This window comes from Apium graveolens, chromosome 9 (genome assembly GCF_009905375.1).
Source record: "Apium graveolens cultivar Ventura chromosome 9, ASM990537v1, whole genome shotgun sequence".
Lineage (NCBI taxonomy): Eukaryota > Viridiplantae > Streptophyta > Magnoliopsida > Apiales > Apiaceae > Apium > Apium graveolens.
This window is the reverse complement of record NC_133655.1, coordinates 16634453-16655729: the sequence shown is the minus strand read 5'-3', so window position 1 is coordinate 16655729 and position 21277 is coordinate 16634453. Positions and strand designations below refer to the sequence as shown.

Here is a 21277-nt window from a genome sequence, read left to right as displayed (position 1 = left end):
TCTGATTAACTCCATAATTAGCCAAAGAGTCCACCTTCATCATCAAAGCCTAAAGCTGAGCAGCTATAGTAGTAGCTGTATCAACTTCTAAAATTCCTGCTATCTTGCCTTGAGGTAGTCTCTGATTTAGGTTCTGGTATTTAGTGGCAGCCATCAGCTCAATCAATTCATAAGTTTCATCATAGATTTTAGCCCACAAGGCTTCTCCTGATGTTGCATCCATTGTAAAAGCAGTTAATGATCATCCAGTCAGGCATCCCATGATGAGGGCACTTTCTAAGCATCTCCTTGTAACGATCCCAAGCCTCACATAAAGATTCTCCAGATTGCTGAGCAAATTGAGTAAGTGCATTTTCTGATCGTAGAAGTCTTCGCCATGGGAAAGAATTTAGTTAGGAACTTTTGAGAAAGATCCTCTAATTTGGTGATAGACCCTGGTGGTAGAGAATATAACCAACACTTAGCTTTATCCCGCAGAGAGAATGGGAAAAGCCTCAACTTAATAGCATCTTCAGAAACTCCATTGAACTTGAAAGTGTCGCAGATCTCGATGAAATCTCTGATGTGCATGTTGGGGTCTCCTGTCAGAGAACCCCCAAACTGAACTGAGTTATGTATCATCTGAATCGTGCTAGACTTGATCTCAAAATTGTTCTACAAGATGGCTGGACTGATAATGCTAGACTGAATATCATTAATCTTCGGTTGAGAGTAATCCATCAAAGCCTTTGTATTCGCTTCTGGTTCTCCCATTACACTAAGAGCTTCTTCTTCAACATTCTCTTCGACAAGAACTTCTTCAGCTACTACAACTTCTTCCTCAGCTTGATCCAGTGTTCTCTTACGAGACCGAGAACGCATATTCATACACGCATGCTAGGGTACCTGAAACACGCCAAGGAAATAAGTGAGTAATAATGTCTGAGTCACTGAACTTTAATGACCACTGATGACAAACACATAAACTAAAAATTAACACCGAGTCCCCGGCAGCGGCGCCAAAAACCTCTTAGGACGAAAACATGCGCTAATATTCACGCAAGTATACACGATCGCAAGTAATATATAATTATTTCTAGTTCATTCCCACAGAGACCGGTTTAGGTTAATTTCAATCAATGTACTTATGCAACAATGGTATGGTTATTATTCAATGCTAAGATGATCACAAATTGAGATTATTAACTAACATTCAATTAAGTAAGAGAGTAAAAAGGTTGATTTAATTATATAACATAAACATGGGATTCTAGTTTCATTACTACTTCATTCAATAGCCTCTTTGTTATTAACCTTAGCATGCAATGGTGATAACACTAATCAGATAACACGAAACTGATAAACGCCAACTTTCATTGTACGAATACCCTACTACCAGACATCCACAAAAGAGATAGAAGCTGAATAGACACCAATTATATTTAGAACCTATATGTCTATAGAATTTGATAAGATAATGGTTTAATGCACAAGTTATCTATCGTGATTACATAGGGAAAGTAGGATAGTTAAAATTACCTACGAACCATGCATATCAAATATATGAACCTATGCTAGCATGGCAAGTTCTAAACCTCTAAATTCACTTTCGCTTCATTAGAGATTAATACGCTATCTTATAAGTTCGCGACGCTCATAAGACGAATAAGTACAACCAAAACTAGGCTATCATACAATCACCACACACTAAGGCATCAAAACAAATTAAGTAAAGAAATCCATAAGTAAATCCGCTAGAACTTCACGATAACGATTACCCCATAATCAGACTCATCATCAACGTGGGTTCCAATGAAAGCATGGTCTAATAAACGTAGTCTTTATACTGAATAAATAATAAAACCAAGTACGAAATAAGAGTATAGGTTCACAAGTAAGAAAACTAGCATCCAAAGTTACAACTTAAAACAAATAATCACAAGAATAAACTACATCCTCTTCGCCTTGGTTGAATTCTTCTATACGGTCTTCTTACGCCTTCTTCTTAAGCTCTGGTACATCTTGTTATCAAAAACAATCATAAGTTATGTTTATATAGCAGCCCATGCAGAGTAGAAGTCTAGCTTATCAAAATTAGAAAAGAATCAGGATTCTGTGATCCCGACCTGGCGCGGCCGCACGCTTCACTAGCGCAGGCACGCTGCAAATATGCATCCTGGCGCGGCCGTGCGCTATTACAGCGTGGGCGCACTGACCTTCTGGAAAAAATACTAATTTTTATTTTCTTTCATGGTCTGAGCTGGCAATCCACGAGCTTTTATTCCAGACACCATCCTAACACCAATTTAGCACCAAAATAATGCTAAACCTCCTAAATTTCTGATATAAGCCTGAAATGCAAAAATAGTACAAAACACATCAAAAACACAAATAACTTGAGTACAATACGTCAATTCAAGCCTTTATAGAGCATTCTAAATGGACATAAATCCCACTTAACAACATGCCTTCAAGGAAGTCCTCTCATCCTGCCATTTGGTGATTAAGTTTCCAACCAGACACGGAGTCGGGGGGTAGGTCTTGCCAATTAAAGATCTGGATATCTATGAGAATGAAGAGAAGCGAGGAAAATCTGTCGAAGATCTGATCCCGATCCCTTTGGCTTCCGAGGATCCTGAAAAAATAACTTTCGTTGGAGCATCTTTGGAGGAGCCCCTTAGAGGAAAGTTAATAAGGTTCTTGCAAGAGAATAATGATGTGTTTGCATGGTCGGCAGCAGATGTGCCCGGTATAGACCCAGAGTTGATCACCTTTAAGTTGAACATGGATCCGAATCGAAAGACAGTAAAGCAAAAGAAAATTAGTTTTTCCCCTGAAATGCAGGACGCTATCAAGCAAGAAGTTGAGAAGCTTTTAGAGGCTATTTTCATTGAAGAGATATAATTCCTGGAATGGTTGGCGAATCCTGTAATGGTAAAGAAGACTAATAGAAAGTGGAGAATGTTTGTTGATTTTACCAATCTTAATGATGCATGTCTGAAGGATTGTTTCCCCTCCTGAGAATAGACACCCTAATATATACTACTGTGGGGCACGAGGTGCTAAGTTTCGTGGACGGATTTAGCGGATACAATCAGATCAAGATGCATAAAGATGACATTCTCAAGGTATCATTTATCACTAACTTTGGTGTTTTTTATTACCTCATTATGGCATTTGATCTCAAGAATGCAGGAGCTACATACCAAAAGGTTGGTGAGCAAGATTTTTAAGGACCTTATTAGGAAACCCATGGAGGTTTATGTGGACGATATGATAGTCAAAAGCCTCGAGAAGGCACTTAAGGGAAACTTTTCAGGTCTTAAGATACCATAAAATGATGTTGAATCCTGCCAAGTGTGCTTTCGGAGTAGTTGAGGAAAATTCCTAAGATTGATGGTTTCTAAGAGAGGAATTGAGGTCAATCCAGATAAGATAAGGGCCATCATGGACATGGAGTCTCCACGTTCCGTAAAAGATGTTCAAAATCTTACCAGAAGGGTTGCAGCTTTGGGACGTTTCATCTCTAAGTCCGGGGATCAGTGCTTGCCATTTTTCAAAGCACTGAAGAAAGTGAAAGACTTGTATGGACCTATGAAATCCAGACGACATTTAAAGAGTTAAAGAAATACATGGTTCAAGCCCCTCTATTGGCTAAGTCAGTTTTGGGTGAGACCATGTACTTATATTTGGCTATTTCTGAAAATGCCCTGAGCACCATATTGTGAAGGAGGAACTTAATGTTCAGAAACCCATATATTATGTCAGTAAAATTCTGTATGGGGCTGAGTTGAAATATTCTACTATAGAAAAGTTTGCTTTAGCCTTAGTGATGGCCTGAAGGAAGTTGCGTCCGTACTTCCAAGCTCATAAAACTGAGGTGCTAACAAATCAGCCTTTGAGAAACATCATTCACAGTCCTAAATCCAGTGGAAGGCTGATTATATGGGCCATAGAGCTGGGGGAATTTGACATTAAGTATAAGCCACGAACGGAGATCAAAGCCCATGCTTTGGATGACTTCATGGTTGAGTGTACTATCCCCAACCAAGAAGTTGGGGGGCAGGAAGATACTATACCTCAAGGCATGGGGAAAAAAGGAGAATGAAAGAGAACAGGTCAAGGACAAAGAATTATGGATACTTTATTTGGATGGAGCATCAAAAATAAATTCAAGTGAAGCAGGGCTAGTTTTACAAAGCCCCAATGGCTTCCTAATTAAATACGCTATGAAGTTAGATTTTCCTACCACAAATAATGAGGTTGAGTATGAAGCTCTGATCGCTGGACTAGGCCTAGCTGGGATATTAAGGGTCAAGAACTTGAAGGTATGTGGGGATTCAAAACTTGTAGTGTCCCAGTTTAAGGGGAATTCGGAGCAAGGGACAAGACCATGGTAAACTATGTACGCCTAGTAAGAGTTGTGATTACTTAATTTGACGAGTGTCACGTTGAGTATATTCCAAGGGAAGAAAATGCTAAGGCAAATGCGTTATCCAAATTTTCCTCTTTTGAGATTGAGAATAGTTCTGGAAGCGTATACTTCCATGGTCTGAAGAAAAGGATCACTAATATTAAGCTAGTTACCCCAATAGGACTTGGAGAATCATGGATAGATCCTATTAAGGCTCATCTATAAACTGGATGGCTTCCTATTGATGTAGTGGAGGCAATAAGACTGTCTATACAAGCCCTAATATATTCTTTAATTGATGGGATTCTTTATAAGAGGTCTTTTGTAATTCCTTATCAAAGGTGCCTCAGGCCAGATGAGGCCCGACTTGCCCTGAAAGAAGTACATAAAGGTATATGTGGCCAACACTTGGGGGCAGGACCTTAGCCCACAAAATCACTCGTTTAAGCTTCTACTGGCTAGAAATGACGGCTGATGACAAAGAATACGTGGAGAGATGTGATCGTTGTCGGAAGCATGCCCCTGTAGTAAGACATCCACCCAAAATGCTTACTTCCATAAACTCCCCAATCCCATTTTCTATATGGGGAATGGATATTCTTGGGTCTTTCCCGATGGCTACTAATTAAAAGAAGTGTTTAATTGTAGCAATTGATAACTTTACTAAGTGGATCGAAGTCAAGCCCTTGGCCAAGATTACAACTGAACAAATTTCTCAATTTCTGTGGGAAAGTATCATGTGCAGAAATGGGATTCCCGGAATCTTGGTAACCAATAATGGAACACAGTTCAATAATGAGGAATTCAGAAAGTATTGTGAAGAGAATGAGATTGGGCTGCGATTCACTTCCGTTGCTCACCCTCAAGCCAACGGGCAAGCAGAGGTTGCGAATCGAATTATTTTAGATGGATTAAAGAAGAGGATTGAAAAGTCTAGGAATAACTGGGTAGATGAGATATTTCCAATACTTTTGGCTTACAGGACCACTTATAGAGTCACGACAGGAGCAACACCATTTATGTTAGCATACGGGGCAGAAGCAGTCGTTCCAGTAGAGATATCACATTCTTCCCCGAGAATTCAAGCATACAATGTTGAAGAAAATTAGGAAGGCCAAAGATTAGTCCTGGATTTAATAGATGAAGTGTGGGATGAAGCACATGCAAAGATTGTAGAATATCAAAAGAAAGCTTTTATTTATTACAACCTGGGGGTGAAAGAAAGATTCTTCAAGCAAGGAAATTTGGTCTTAAGGAAGGTGAAAGCCTCTGGAGTAGGGCAGAAAGGAAAACTCGCCCCAAATTGGGAAGGGCCGTACAAGGTTAAGAGCGTTCAACGAAGAGGATCCTACAAGTTGGAAATTATGGATGAGGATGAAGTACCAAGGACTTGGCATGCTCAAAACCTGAAGATTTATTATATATAGCTCCTTAGAAAAGAAGATTTTACATATTGGCAGAAAGGTTCAAAAGCACCATGAAGCTTTGCTTGTTTAGGATTTATATTCCAGTTTGTAATTATCATGATTGGACCCATTTTATGTAAGGTTTTGAAAGACCAAATTATCATTCTTTGAGTTTGTTTACTAGGATTTGAAAAACCAAGTCATACACTTGAGCTAAAGTAATGCTTTTTTGCAAACTTAGATGCTATGTATAAAAAATAATAAAAACAAGGAAATGACTATGAAAACTTGTGAGGTAGGCAGAAAAAGACAATAATATTAATAAACCCTGAAAGGTGATAAGTTTAAAGTAGGATAAGAAAAAAAATTACAAGTCATGATAGACTAATTAAAGCTATATTCGCCCCTAGTTGATTCATCCTTGTCGTTCTCCTATCCATTACGCCCTTTCCCCTAGGCGTTAGCTGAAGTTTCTACATTTTTGGCTGGAGAGGATAGAGGGGAGGCAATGCTAGGATCAAGAATGCAATCTTCCTGAATGGGAGAATCAAAAAGAGCGTCTAAGCTGTCTTCGGTTTCTGGTTTCTCAGGACTAATAAAATCCTTGGCCTCTATCACGCTGGGATGCTTTTCAATCACCGCCTTCAATGTAGCATCCCATCCGTATGTGAACTAAATAGGATAGAGACCCTCATCATATATCTCCATTAAGTCTTTGAACTTCTGGGAGTCCATGTAGTCATCAATGAGGGCCTCATTATCACTTTAAAGCTTTACCATCTCAGCATGGGCTTTGGATAGCTCTTCGTCCTTATTCTTCAATTTCTTCTCAAGGATCCCATTCCTTTCCTTCCACTTATTCATTTCCTTCTCAAAGTCATCTGAGTTACCCTTCCAGGACTTGTCCTGGTGAAGTGCTACCTAGAAATAGGCATTACTCTACCCAAGAAGGAGGAAAGTTCGATGAGAGACTGCAATAGAAAAGGAGAAATAAAGGACAAGGATAGTAGATAAATTACCGAGGCTTGGGCTTGAGAACCCAGATGCTCAATAGTCTCAATATCACTCCCCGTAACAATGTTAGTGTAGTCTTGGGAGTGATAGAATGGTAGGACCAATCTTTTGCATGTTTGGTGAACCCAACCACTGTGTCGCCTCTCCTAAAGCCCCAGTTGGACCTATAAGCATGCCCCTTGATTGGGGGATCTACATCATCTCCCAAATAAACCTCAGGAACATGTGGCTTCAGGAAAGTGGGAGCATCAAGTTTCCCCCATGGGTTTTTATGGAGTTTGGCCCTTTTTTGACGGCCTGATTCGCCATCCTTGGGCCGGTTAATGTTATTGATAGCTTCGCAGGCTGAAACATAAACATTGAAGCCCGTAAATGATTGAATTATATTAAAGTAAGACAAAAAAAAATACATGTAAAGTTACCCTTGTCAGTGGCCTGAGAAAGGCCAACTCTCTTCAATGAGAATTCTTCTAAGAGAGTCCAAGTATCTGTTTGGCCGTTATCCACGGTAAGGGCTTGATAAGTTACCTCCTCCTAATCAGTTAGCCTAATACTGGCTGGACTACCATCAACTACCTTACAAAAGGGCCTATGGAATAAGGTAGCCCAATCGCCTCCAATTCATGTTAGTCTAACAAATTTATCTCTCCATTTTGGGTTATTTTGAACAATGGAATTACCATAAAAAATATGAGGACCTGGGCCTTTGGCGAATTAAAACCCAGCCCATTTGGGTTAGAGGGCTGTTGTAAAATTGGAATATTTTTCTAAAAAGGGGAACAAAGCGGGGAAATTATTTCTAAGGCACAAAACCATAAAACATATAATATTCCTTCATGCATTTGGAGGGAGTCGACAGGGGTTTATTTAAACATCTGCAAGTAGGCAGGGAATCAATTAATAAAATGGGAAACTAAAGTCGGCTAGTAAGGCTCCTCGATAAATAAATATTGTACCCCTTTCTCATTGACAAGTCGGTCACCTAGGGTGGCAGGAGTGATCCTAAGGTAAGGGGAAGTTTATATAAAGTATTATAACTCTCTATTCTATCGTCTAATTCATGATTGGTGTTACCGTAATTATAAGAATCTAATTCAGAAAGGGAAGGATATTCATCCCCCCTAATATTAATAATGTCAATGAGAGATGTATATGAAGAACGAATTTTGATTGGATACCTCATTTGGAAGTATTCGTCTTGGCCATCCTACCAAGGTCACGATCCGCCATTAAAATGCTTGGGAAGGAGGCTTGGATTTGCATAAAAAGATGAAAATGGTTGAACAACTCGTAAAATGATGATGGAGAGAATTCCGGAAATTTCCTTTCTAGAGGGAGGAATGAAAGGATTTTTTTAATAGAGAGTGAAGTGAGGAACTCCACTCCACTCTACTCTTATATAGAAACAAGTGGGAAAATTAATAGACAGAAAGAGTTAATGAAAGCCCACTAAGACAAGGCCCAAATAGAAAAGCCCATGAAATAGACAGGTTTAGAATAATCTAGAAGGTTCAAGGGAAATTGAAAAGACCATTAGTCGATCAGAGTCCTGGTTGATATAGGTTGAAATCCTGGTCAATTTTTTGCTCGACACGAGTGATGGAAAAGACCAAAATTTAATTAGAGTCATGGTCGATGTAGGTTAAAATCCTGGTCGATTTTTTGCTCGATAAGAGTGATCAAAAAGACCAAAAGTCGATTAGAGTCCTGGTCGGTGTAGGTTGAAATCCTGGTCAATTTTTTGCTCGACAAGAGTGATCAAAAAGACCAAAAGTCGATTAGAGTACTGGTCGATGTAGATTGAAATCTTGGTCGATTTTTCGTTCGACAAGAGTGATCAAAAATACCAAAAGTAGATTAGAATCCTGGTCCATTTAGGTTGAAATCCTGGTCGATTTTTCGCTCGACAAGAGTGATAAAAAAGACCAAAAGTCGATTAGAGTCCTGGTCGAAGTAGGTTGAAATCCTTGTCGATTTTTCACTTGACAAGAGTGATCAAAAAGACCAAAAGTCGATTAGAGTCCTGGTCAATGTAGGTTGAAATCCTGTTCTATCTGTCACTCGACCAGAGTGACCAAAGAAGCAATAAGTTGACCAGAATGCTAGTCGATTTTGAGTAGAATCCTGGTCGATCTATCACTCGACCAGAATGACCAAAGAAGCAATAAGTCGACTAGAATCCTGGTCAATTTCGAGCAGAATCATGATCGAGTAATAATGCTTCCTGGTCGAAGTTAGCACCAAAATAAGGAAAAATCCTGGAAAATAAGGAAAAATCCTGAAAAATAAGGAAAAATCCTGAAAAGAAGAGAAAAATACCAGGAAAAGTTTCTAAAAATAGGAACAAGGTGTGAAAATAAATATGAAAAATATGAAAATTCAAGGAAAAACCCTGAAGCCTCGAATAAAGCAAAGCATTGTGAATGTGTAGGTCGTTCCACACTTTGAGTTAAAAACAATACCCTGCATGGGAATAAAAACTTAACTTTCATGAAATCCTGGACGATTTCTCAGAAGTTGGGGGGCAAATGATAGGGAATAAAATAAACCATGGTTGCGTAATTAATATCGCATTAATTATGCCCAGTTTGGGCTACAAGTAAAGCCCATTTAGAAGGGCCCAAAAGCGCATAATATTAATTATTTTCATAATTAATAAATATGGGAAAAATTAGTTGATAGCGTGAGTCCAAATAAGGACATAATTCCTTGGAGATTGACCCACAAGAAATCTCATGGTACAAGGAATCAGTTTCCTGCATTCTAGGACTCCAAAGTCCATTCTAAATCGCAGACTTGTCCACCAAGTCTCCTAACCCTAGTCTACTTCAAGGCATCCCATGCATATATAAGGGGCCACACCCCACAAATCAGAACTGTATTTTTTGACTTGATCCTTAGCACGCAGCAATGTACGTAGGCATCTTGTGAAGGTAGATTGAGTCGCGAAACATGAGAGCAGTCAAATAGAGACTTGAGGATCACGAACCCTAGCAATAAATACACCCTAATTTTTTTATCCATAACAATCACTGGTAAACTTTTTCCCATAGGGGAGTAAAATTTTAGATAATAACTGAAAGACAACAATTTACAGTACCTATATGTTCTCGGTATTATAAGATCATCTCCAACTGAACTCTAAATATTCACTTTTATACTATTTTGGTGTAAAACTTATCTCCAACCCAACTCTAAAAATTACACCATTTTGGTGTGACACCAAAAGTTACACCAAAATTTGGTATCACACTAAATGTTCAGAGTTTTTGTATATTCCCATGTTGCCCTTCTATTCCTTTAATAAAACAAATTTATTTCATTTGTAACCCACTACTTTATTACTTTTAATTTTGCTTTTGTACATTAATAAAAAAATAATTTATATAGTACATGAATAATGTAAAATTTAGTGTTGATGAGTTGGAGTTGAATTTTAAAATAGTGTAGTTTTTACACTATTTTGATATAATTATTACACCATTTTGATATAAATATTACACTAAAATAGTGTAAAGCATCGGAGATGCTCTGAGCCAAAAACTTCAAAAGTTTCCTTGTATAGTTACTAACGACTTTCTCACAGAGGAGTGCATTATGTACCTACACAGCAAGACAAGTCTGCAGGTTCTTTTACATGTATAAACCAGTTGAAGATGAATACTATTTTTGTCCAACGGGATTCTTTACATAATATTGTTTTATACTTGACACGTATTTTAAAACTATTAAAAAATATAGTTTTATAATTTTTTTAGAATTTTATTTTTCTGTATAAAAATTTAATTATTATATTTTAATTTCAATATAAAAAATATTTAAAATTATTCAGGAAACCATGTTTTATGGGAGCCTTAAAATGCGTGTCAATCCTCAGTCCCCCAAAGTAAACAACCCAATGGGACAGAGGGAGTACACTGTTTCAGAATCATATCAAAAGGAAGTTATAGGCTTGTAGTATTAAGCAAGCTAGAATTATTCACTTTCTCGCCCATCTCAGCACTCAGCAACAAATCATCTTAAGTTCAAAAATTTAACAAAAAGTAATGGTTAAACCAATAGAATCAAAGTCATTAAGAAAATCATATCTTATATATTGAAGATAACCCAAATTAATTAATAGATATATTGCTTGACAATTCACAAACCTAAAATTTAGGTACTATATATGAGATTCTGAGTTATTAATACTGGCCACAATACATTTGGTATCTCTGAGAACTCATTCCCGCTCCTCTTTAGTAGAGTAATATGATTACTGCCTAATTCATAGTTTATCAACTCTTCTAGTTCCCAGAAACTCAGTGGAAGAAACAGTTCCATTAGTCACTGTATAAAGTGGTGGATTAAATATTCACATAGTAAAATAGTAGAAAAATGTTAACTGACTGGTCAACAACAGTGAAATTGTAATTGTTGCCTTGCCAAATTTTATTTCTACTATATTTGCAATTCCAAATAATCTCTAATCTCTGATATCCGATGAAAATTAGTACCTCACATGTTTGAGGTTATACATTTTGTCACCGAATGTCTAGTTCCATAAATGTAAGGACTTGTATAAATGGAATAGAGATAAAAGTAAGTTATCCCAGGACATTGTACCATAATAAAACAAGATAAAAACATTTATACATAAAATTAAATCCACTAAAGATAAAAAAACCCCATTAATATATTTAAGATATAATATATACTCTCTTGGTTTCAAATTATATGTCCACTTATAAAAGTATCACATATATTAAGAAATGTGAAAGTTAATAGGAAAAAGTTGTATTAAATATTTTAAATGAATATAATATGTGGTGTATGGTTAATCATGGAAATATAAATTTGAGATTTGTGGATACAGTTGATTTTGAAATCATAAACTTATATTGAAAGTTGAAGTGAACAATTAATTTGAAACAAATTTGTTTCTCCAAAATGGACATGTAATTTAAAAAGGAGGGAGTACCTCTTTAGCATTTATTCCTAGAGAGTAATGAGTGGTGATGGTGGTATGACCCTGTTATGAAATTGATGAAATTTTCTTATATGTGTTGTTAGCCGTATAGTTACAACATTTCTTGCAAACAAAAAATATATGTAAATAGGACTCGTTCCTGAAATATGTACATGTATCTCTACAAGATGACTTGTAAGGAACTTATAAGCTTTAGATGGGGTTGTATTTAGTTGAAAGGTAGTCACGGCATTGTAAAAGTGTGTGCCATGAATGTTAACAGTATCATCTCTACTTCTCATAACCCTGATATTGTCATCAATCGACAATGTAACCCATTTTTTTGTCATCAGGAGTTATATTCACAATGTCTAGAAAAACCATCTTCATCTTCACAGTCAAAGTCAGCAATAGATTCTGAGCTGCAGATCCCAATCAAAAGTACTAAGATTTTGAGCAGGTGCTATAGAACAGCGCGACAAAGAAGAAAGCATCCAGGGTTCTGTCTATCTGAATATATACATCATGCTACAATTTATAATTACATGCGTAGAAAAGTTTGTCATTTGTTTGTACAAATCTATATCTATATATTTCAAACCAGTGTTATGATAAAATGGACACAATTTAATATTTCAAAATAACATTGATGTGAACTACAAACTTTATGAATCACAATTCTAAATCATCTCTATAATTTAGTTGAAGATAAACATTTGCTGAAAACTTACCTGAAACAAAATATAGGGAAACAGTTCTAAACTCAACTCTAATGAGCTTAGGATGGGAAAATTGCAAAAGTTTTAGTTCTGACAATGTTAAAAGTGTCCTGGTATATCAGAGAAGTCTGACAAGAAGAAGTCAGATTCATATAAAGAATGAAGCAATGGAGTACAAATTATATTTAGCAAGAAACCTAGGGCCCAGTCACTTAGAATTTTAAAAACGTGCAATGCTACTTATAAAATAAGTATGTGCGATACAATTTGCTTATAGAGAAACATAATGCCGCTTCATAGTAGAAATGTGAAGACATTCCATAAGACTAAGCCAGTGGAACAGATTAACCTCCTCCATTTTATATTTCTAATTTGATTAGCTTAGAAGGAATCACCAAACACAGTTATATTGCTCATTTTCAGAAGTAACTATAGCTTCTATGCAATGTGTGTGTGAGAGTTTGTAAACATATATATATATATATATATATGTCCATAAGAAACAAATTAAGAACTTCAGTAAATATTACAAGCCTTGTATAGGAATCATCAGAAATCTTGTGATCAAGGTGTAACATCACATGTACTTACCATTCACATTTATCTTATTGCCGGTGAAACTACTTTGACTTCGCTTAAACCACCATACCAACGTGCTCAGCCAACGGTTTGCAGACATTACCCTTTTTGAGTTTATCAGAGTAGAATTATCATCTTGCAGATTGATTGCAGGCGATTGTACATTTTCAACCTAAAAACCATGACAAGTCAACATTGGGGCCAATATGTTGGGAATTTGCAACAATGAAGATGAAATTTATTTGGAACGGTAAACAAGTAGAATTGCATGGTCTTATGGATCCCACTCAAAAGTCAGAACCATTGTTGAGTGGCATTTATGACACTTTATAATGCTCTATTAAGCTTTGAATTGATGCATTTGTACTCAAGTTAGTGTTTTAACGTGTTTTCTAGTGTTTTTGCATTTCAGGGATTATCTAGGTAATCGGGTGAATTAGCATTATTTTGATGCTAATTTGGTATTAAGGTGGTGTTGGAATAAAATCTCGTGGAAAGCCAGCTCGAAGCAGCAAAGAAAAGAAGAAATCAGAATTTTTTCCAAAAGTATGGCGCGGCTGCGCCGAGTTGGTATCACGGAATCCTGATTCTATTCTAATTACAATTGAAGGACTTCTATCATGCATGGGATGCTATATATATTCAAATAAAGGACTTTTTCAAGAAGAGAGATGTACCAGAGCACAAGGAGAGCCATAAGAAGACCGACTTAGCACGATTTAACGAAGACGAAGAAGATCTTATTTTTATTTCTGAATCTTTGTTCTAAGTTGTAACTTGGATGCTAGTTTTCTTATTTGTGAACCTTACTCTTGTTTCGTACTTGATTTTGTTATTTATTCAGTATAAAGACTACGTTTATTATACCATATTTTCATCGGAACCCACGTTGATGATGAGTCCGATTATGGGCTAATTGTTATCGTGGGGTTCTAGCGGATTTACTTATGGATTTTTTTAGTTAAATTGTTTTGATTCCTTAGTGTATGGTGATTGTGTGATAACCTAGTATTGGTTGTACTTATTCGTCTTATAAGAGTCACGAACTTGTAAGATAGCATGTTAATCTTTAATGAAGGGACAGTGAATTTAAGGATTTAGAACTTGTCATGATAGCATAGGTTCATGTGTTATTGTTATGCATGATTCGTAGGTAATTTTAACCATCTTACTTGTCCTGTGTAATCATGATAGATAATGTGTGCTTTAAACCTTTATGTTGTCAAATTTTATAAACATATAGGGTCTCAATATAATTGGTGTCTATTCAGCTTCTATCCCTTTTATGGATGTCTGGTAGTATGTTATTCGTGCAACGAAAGTTGGCGTTTAGCAGTTTCGCGTTATCTGATTAGTGTCATCACCATTGCATGCTAAGGTTAAGAACAATAAAGCTATTGAATGAAGTATTTAATGAAGTTGGAATCCCATGTTTGTCTCATATAATATACAACTCTCTTTACTCTCTTAGTTATAATTGTTAGTTTAAATTCATAGTTATAATCAAACCCAATTTGTTATTATCTTAGCATTTGATAATAACCATATCATCGATGCATAATTGCATAAATTACATAGTTTACCAAATCCAGTCTCTGTGGGAACGAACTAGAAACAATTCTATATTACTTGCGAATGCCTATACTTGCGTGAATTATTAGCGTGTGTTTAGCTCTAACAAGTTTTTGGCGCCGCTGCCGGGGACTGTAGTGTTAATTTTTAGTTTATGTGTTTGTCATCAGTGGTCGTTAAAGTTCATTGACTTGGACATTGTTACTAATTTGTTTTCTTGTCTTATTTCAGGTACTCTAGCGAGCGTGTATGCATACACGTTCGCGGTCTCGTAAGAGAATCTGGATAAAGCCGAGGAAGAAGTTGTAGTGAATCTGTGGCGCCCCAAAACCCGGGGTCAGGAGTCTCGGAAGCCACGCTATCTAAACTTACACAACTCACACTACGATATGTAAATACTCACGCTTTACGACCCTACACATAACACACACACACTATAGGTTATTGTCTTGGAAACGAACCATCATTACTAGAGAAATTTTATTACAACCCAAATATAATTAGTCTTACCGGGGGTGACCTTTAAGTAAGGTTAATCCGCCGGCCGAATATACGTTTCTTATTTCTTATCTTACATAAACCATACTTATAAATAAGCCGAACTATAAACAACTGAAAACTAATCCAGCTTATTCTGACTACCTGAGGTACTGCACCAAAGAATCTACGGAACAGCTGGCCATTTCCTACCCGTTTCCCGGCTGTGGTTCTCATGGCATGCATTTTGATTCACTATTGTGTTGTATCAATTTAAGAAAACAAGTGTGAGCTAAGATGCTCAGCATAATAATGTACAGTATGAAAATGACTGTATAATAACATCATATATTATATATATATTTTATTTAAAAGTAGATTATTTGGTGTCCCACACCTTCTTATGAAAACAATTCTTTTAAGGGGGTTTTATAACCTGCGAATACCTTAATAGTAATCCCATCACCTAGGCTTGGGTTACGGTATTGCATATCAATTCCAATTGGAAGAGTTTGGACATCTCACAGGAGCCACCGCATACGATGATCAGTCGTCCTACGGAAGTAACCTTCTTTACTAGTAAAAGGACGAATACCGTCATCTCTCGGGTATCACCCTGGCTGCATTCGGGCTACGTGTCCCATTTTCGGGTATGCACATACTTCACAAGTTCCTGAGTACACAAAGTACCTTCGCCTGCGGTACCTTTGGTAGCCCATCCAGCAGACGTAGTACCAGAGTCTACCCCTCAATTGTCCTTCAACGGAATTCTATCAAACTCGGGAACTTGAACCACATCGAAGTTCCCCAAGCATTTTGCTTGTTGATAGAGATAGTTTATCTTTTTAAATATAAGTGTACATATATGTATATACGTACTTCCGAGAATTTCGGAGGAAGTACTAGGGATGTGAGTTGACCGTTGTCAACAGATAATTAATAAGGGGAAAAGTTTCTTCTTGAAACTATATTTAATATAACAATAAGTCGGAATAATATTCACCGACGATCTGAAATTATTCTAATAATACTTCTAAATCAGAAGGTATATCAGGATCTATGATCTTTCAACCAATAACAATCCTTAATAAATAATCATTACTTAAATAGTAGTCTATAAATAATTAAATGATAATTGATATTAATCATACCTCGAATGAGTTATTCTCTAAAAGATTTATTTAAATAGTATTCCTCAACTAGTTTGTGTTTACATAATTAATAATCTATCATGATTAATCGGGTTTGAAATAAATAAACGTTGAAGTATACTACTCCTATAATAAAGGAATACATATATAATATTTAATATCCGAATCAATAAAATATAGTTGAGGGAATATGCTCGTAGGGAAATCGTTTTAAAAGTTCGAGGTGTTTTAATATTTCGTATGTGGACGATGAATCCCTTTAAAATGTACTATTATGGACTTATATCCGCCCTATAATATCTCCGGAATGATTCCCGGATTTTATCTTAAATCCCGACCGACCCTCGGTCTTATATAATACATTACGCTTAAAGCGAAATAACATTTCACGATATATACTTAGCGTACAACATCGCTATATTATGCGAAGATTCAAAAACTACGTATCATGGCAAACATGGTATTTAAGTGATGATAGTAAAAAAATCCTTTCACAACACAACAGTAAAAATGGAGTTGGGTTTGTAAACTTATCTGGGTATCTCGAGGTGGAGGATGCTCTAGGTTCCGCTCGGAAATCTATAACCATAAACAGATTTCATTTCGTTAGGTTCCGTCCTAACTTATGGTAACTCGCACTCATGTGCTACTCATTATACACCCTCTCAATTCATACTACCCTTAACATTTCTTTTAAGTCATAAACACTTTATGGTCACTTCATTTTCCTAAGTATCTTAGTTCATTCTCAATATCGACGTCGGCTCCGCTTAAGGATTCTTACGGTTTCTACACGCGCGGTCTCGACTCCGACATTTTTATAAAATTGAGAAATCATTATTTTCACTTGAAATTTTTATGACAGTTAGGAAACTCCATATGTTACTCTCTGTAAAAATTTCATGATTTATTGATACTTTTAAATCTATCCTTTATATTTTCAAAGTTCGTGATTCGTAGCAGTTTTTGTCGCGTAAAACACTTTTACTAAAACGATCATAACTTTTGATCCGTAAATCGGAATTAAGCGATTCAAGCGCCTAAAAGATCCTTATAACATTGTCTATCTTAAACAAAGGTTATTTCTCAATAATCTATAGTTTACAACTTCGAGACTTTCTGCAGAAACTTAAAGTTACGGTTTGTTGGTTTTAACGAAGTTACGTTTACGATCGGGGTTTCGTTTACGCCTCAACTATCAACACAACCACCAACAATCATCATATCATTATCAACACACAAACTCCTCTCAAGAACATCATGTTATTGAGGCAACAACAACCAACCTTAAATCTACTTAACTTAATCATCAAGATTTCATCAACAACACTTAGTAAGCTAGGTTTACTAACACCCACTAAATGGATCTTAAACATGAACCTTAAATAAAGTTAGGCCAAAGATTTTTACCTTTATTGAAAGCTTGAGATGTGTTCTTGAGGATTGTGGAGGCTTGGAAGTGCTTGGTATGATTTTTGGAACCTAAAACCACCATTAAAATCAAGAAACCAAAGAGAGGTTACTATTCACACTATTCACTAGTGAGTTTCTTGAATTTATTCCACCCATCAAACCTTGATAAAAAGAGATGAAAGATTTTTATTAACTTAGTTTAGTTTCTAGGAGGCTTTGGAAATAATTGTGGGATTTTACAAGAACTAGAGCTTGGAGTTTTGAATTGCAATTTCCCTATTTTCTTCAAAATAGCCGAATGGGAGCAAATGGGGGTGGGGGGTATTTATAGCACTTGGTTGTTTCTCTTGGATGATTTCTAGGTTGCGTCTTGGAAGGTGACTTGATATCTTTGCAAGCTGATCTTTATTCTTCCTAGGATAGCTTTAGGTTTATTCTTTGTCTCCAAATCCATGGACATATCTTTGTAGCTTGCTAGCTTACAAGCTAAACTACAAGGTTAGCTCCTTAGCACACTATTTGCTAGCTAGCTTGGTCATCCTTGGGTTAGCTCACTATTTGATGAAGTAACCATGGTTACTTCCTTACCATGGTTTAGTTAGTGCGTTACGTTTAATTAATCGTTTACGCATTCGCTCGGTTACTTAAACGTTCTCCGCAATACTTATTCGTAAATGGTTTGCAATGTAATTCTTTTCGTATTTATTCCTTATATTTTTATTTATCCTAATTGAATATAAATCCGTAGTATTTTAATCTGGTAATTATATTGTGATTCCCGTAGTCCTTGATAAGTCATAATTACGGTCGTTTTTCAAAGTTCGTTTTCTTCGAAAACTAATAGCGTTTACATACACTCATTTGGTACGTATAGTTGTAATATCGATTCCGAAACTCGTTTTCTTATGCACTATATAGTGTGGGCTCAAAAGTTTTTCCCGTCTGTCAGGGTTACTATTTATTAAACATTTTACAGGGTCTCAAAAATTCGAGTTATTACAGTCTTCCCCTCTAACAAGGATTCCGTCCCGAAATCAACTAGAAAATAAGTGGGGATATCTATTCCTCATGCTGTCTTCAAGTTCCCAAGTTGATTCCTCAACATTTTGATTTCTCCACAAGATCCTAACTTACTTCACTGTTTTGTTCCTCAACACTTGTTCTTTCTGGTCCATTATCCTTATTGGCTGCTCGATGTAGGTCAGGTCTGGTTGTAAATCTACCTGCTCGTACTCTATTACATGTCGGGCATCGGCATGGTACTTTCTCAACATGGATACGTGAAACACGTTGTGTACTTGTTGCAAATTAGGAGGCAAGGCGAGCTCATAAGCTAGAGGTCCTATCCTCCTCAAAATTTCAAAGGGTCCTATGAATCTGGGACTCAGCTTCCCTTTCTTTCCAAATCTCATCACTCCCTTCCACGGAGATACCTTCAATAATACAGAATCTCCTACTTCATATTCCCTATCCTTCCTGGTCTGATCGGCGTACTTCTTTTTTCTGTCCTGGGCTACTACCAGTCTCTTCCTGTTGAGTTTTACCATTTCTCTGGTCTGCTGGACTAACTCTGGTCCTAATAGCTTGTGTTCTCCAACTTCATCTCAATACAGGGGAGAGCGACATCTTCTCCCGTAAAGAGCTTCATACAGGGGCATTCATATGCTAGCGTGATAGCTATTGTTGTAAGAAAATTCTATCAGGGGTAAGTGATCATCCCAATTTCCTTTGAAGTCGATGGCACATACTCGCAGCATATCTTCTAGGGTCTGTATAGTCCTTTCGCTTTGTCCATCAGTCTGGGGGTGGTAAGCGGTACTCATGTTTAGTCTGGTGCCTACACATTCCTGGAAGCTTCTCCAAAATTGGGAATTAAACCTCGGGTCTCTATCTGACACTATGGCTACAGGAATGCCGTGTCTTATTACAATTTCCTTCAAGTAAATATCTACCAACTTGTCTACAGTGTACCTTTCATTGATTGGTAGGAAGTGTGCAGACTTGGTCAGTCTATCAATGATAACCCATATAGCATCGTGATTAGTCTTTGTCCTAGGTAAGCCTGTCACAAAATCCATGGTTATGTGTTCCTATTTCCATTCCGGAATTTCTAGGGGTCGTAAAAGTCCACTAGGTCGCTGGTGTTCCGCCTTCACTCTTTGGCATGTCAAGCACTTGCTAACCCACTCCGCTACTTCTCTCTTCATGTTAGGCCATCAATAATATTCCTTAAGGTCACGGTACATTTTCGTACTTCCTGGGTGGATTGAATATCTAGAGTTGTGCCCTTCATGCAACAGCTCGTCCTTTAATTCTTGAACATTCGGAATCCAAATCTGGGACGCATACCTCATGATCCCTTCCTCATCCTTCTCGCATCTCACTTCTTCACTGGCCAATGTCCCTTTTTTCCTGACATACTCGTATCTTTGCAGTCAGTTCTGGTACTAGCTTAATCTCAAATAATCCTTCCGTTCCCTTACCGGTCATTCTTACGTCAATTTCCATCTTCTCAAATTCCTTAACTAATTCCTTCGATGTCATTATCATCTTGAGTCTTTCCTTCCTACTAAGGGCGTCAGCCACCACACTTGGCTTTACCCGGGTGATACAAAATTTCACAGTCGTAGTCTTTTATCAACTCTAACCATCTCCTCTGTCTCATGTTCAGTTCCTTCTGAGTAAAAATATATTTGAGGCTTTTATGGTCAGTGTAGATCTCACATTTCTCACCGTATAGGTAGTGTCTCCAAATTTTTAGGGCAAATACTATGGCTGCTAATTCTAGGTCACGCGTAGGGTATCGGCTCTCATATTCCTTCAATTGTCGAGAGGCATACGCTATAACCTTGCCGTGCTGCATTAGTACACATCTTAATCCTTTAAGTGATGCGTCGCTGTATATCACAAACTCTCCCTTTCCATCGGGAAGAGCGAGCACTGGTGCTGACACCAGCCTCTTTTTCAGTTCTTGAAAACTCTCCTCACACTTTTCCGTCCATACGAACTTTTCTGCCTTCCGGATAAGTCTACTCAGTGGACCGGCTATCTTAGCGAAGTCTTGCACGAATTTTCGGTAATATCCTGCTAAACCCACGAAACTCCTAACCTTTGTTGGGGTTGCTGGTCTTTCCCAATTAGATACCGCCTCTATCTTGGCAGGGTCAACTAAAACTCCTTTGCTACTCACCACATGTCCTAAAAACTGAACTTCTCTCAACCAAAATTCGCACTTCGAAAATTTGGCATACAATTTCTCATTCCTCAAGATTTCTAAGACTATCCTCAAATGTTCTGCATGTTCTTGCTCTGTCTTTGAGTAGATCAGAATATCATCTATAAAAACTATCACACATATGTCCAGGTACTTTTTGAACACTCTGTTCATCAAATCCATAAAGGCTGCGGGTGTATTGGTTAATCCAAACGACATGACTAAGAACTCATAGTGTCCATACCTAGTGCAAAAAGCAGTCTTTGGTATATCTTCCGGTTTGATTTTCAACTGGTGGTATCCTGTCCTTAAATCTATTTTGGAAAAATGTACAGCTCCTTTGAGTTGGTCGAATAGGTCGTCAATTCTGGGAAGAGGGTACCTATTCTTT

General features: G+C 37.1%; 1 protein-coding gene and 1 non-coding gene across 2 annotated transcripts; both read left to right on the top strand.

Moving 5' to 3' along the window:
- The first annotated feature begins 255 nt into the window (after nucleotides 1-255).
- Nucleotides 256-363, top strand: LOC141688152 (small nucleolar RNA R71). The gene has a single exon (XR_012561614.1). It is a non-coding gene; the product is annotated as a small nucleolar RNA R71 (small nucleolar RNA).
- A 4494-nt stretch (nucleotides 364-4857) lies between these two features.
- Nucleotides 4858-5502, top strand: LOC141685060 (uncharacterized). The gene is made up of 2 exons (XM_074490184.1): nucleotides 4858-4997; nucleotides 5139-5502. The coding sequence occupies exons 1-2, from the start codon at nucleotides 4858-4860 to the stop codon at nucleotides 5500-5502; spliced, it is 504 nt and encodes a 167-aa protein (XP_074346285.1).
- Nucleotides 5503-21277: the final 15775 nt, after the last annotated feature.

Coding starts and splice junctions, on each gene's coding strand:
- LOC141685060 (XM_074490184.1), top strand. CDS start 4,858: ATGACGGCTGATGACAAAGAATACGTGGAGAGATGTGATCGTTGTCGG. Junction 4,998..5,138: donor TGGGGAATGGATATTCTTGG/GTCTTTCCCGAT, acceptor TATCATGTGCAG/AAATGGGATTCCCGGAATCT.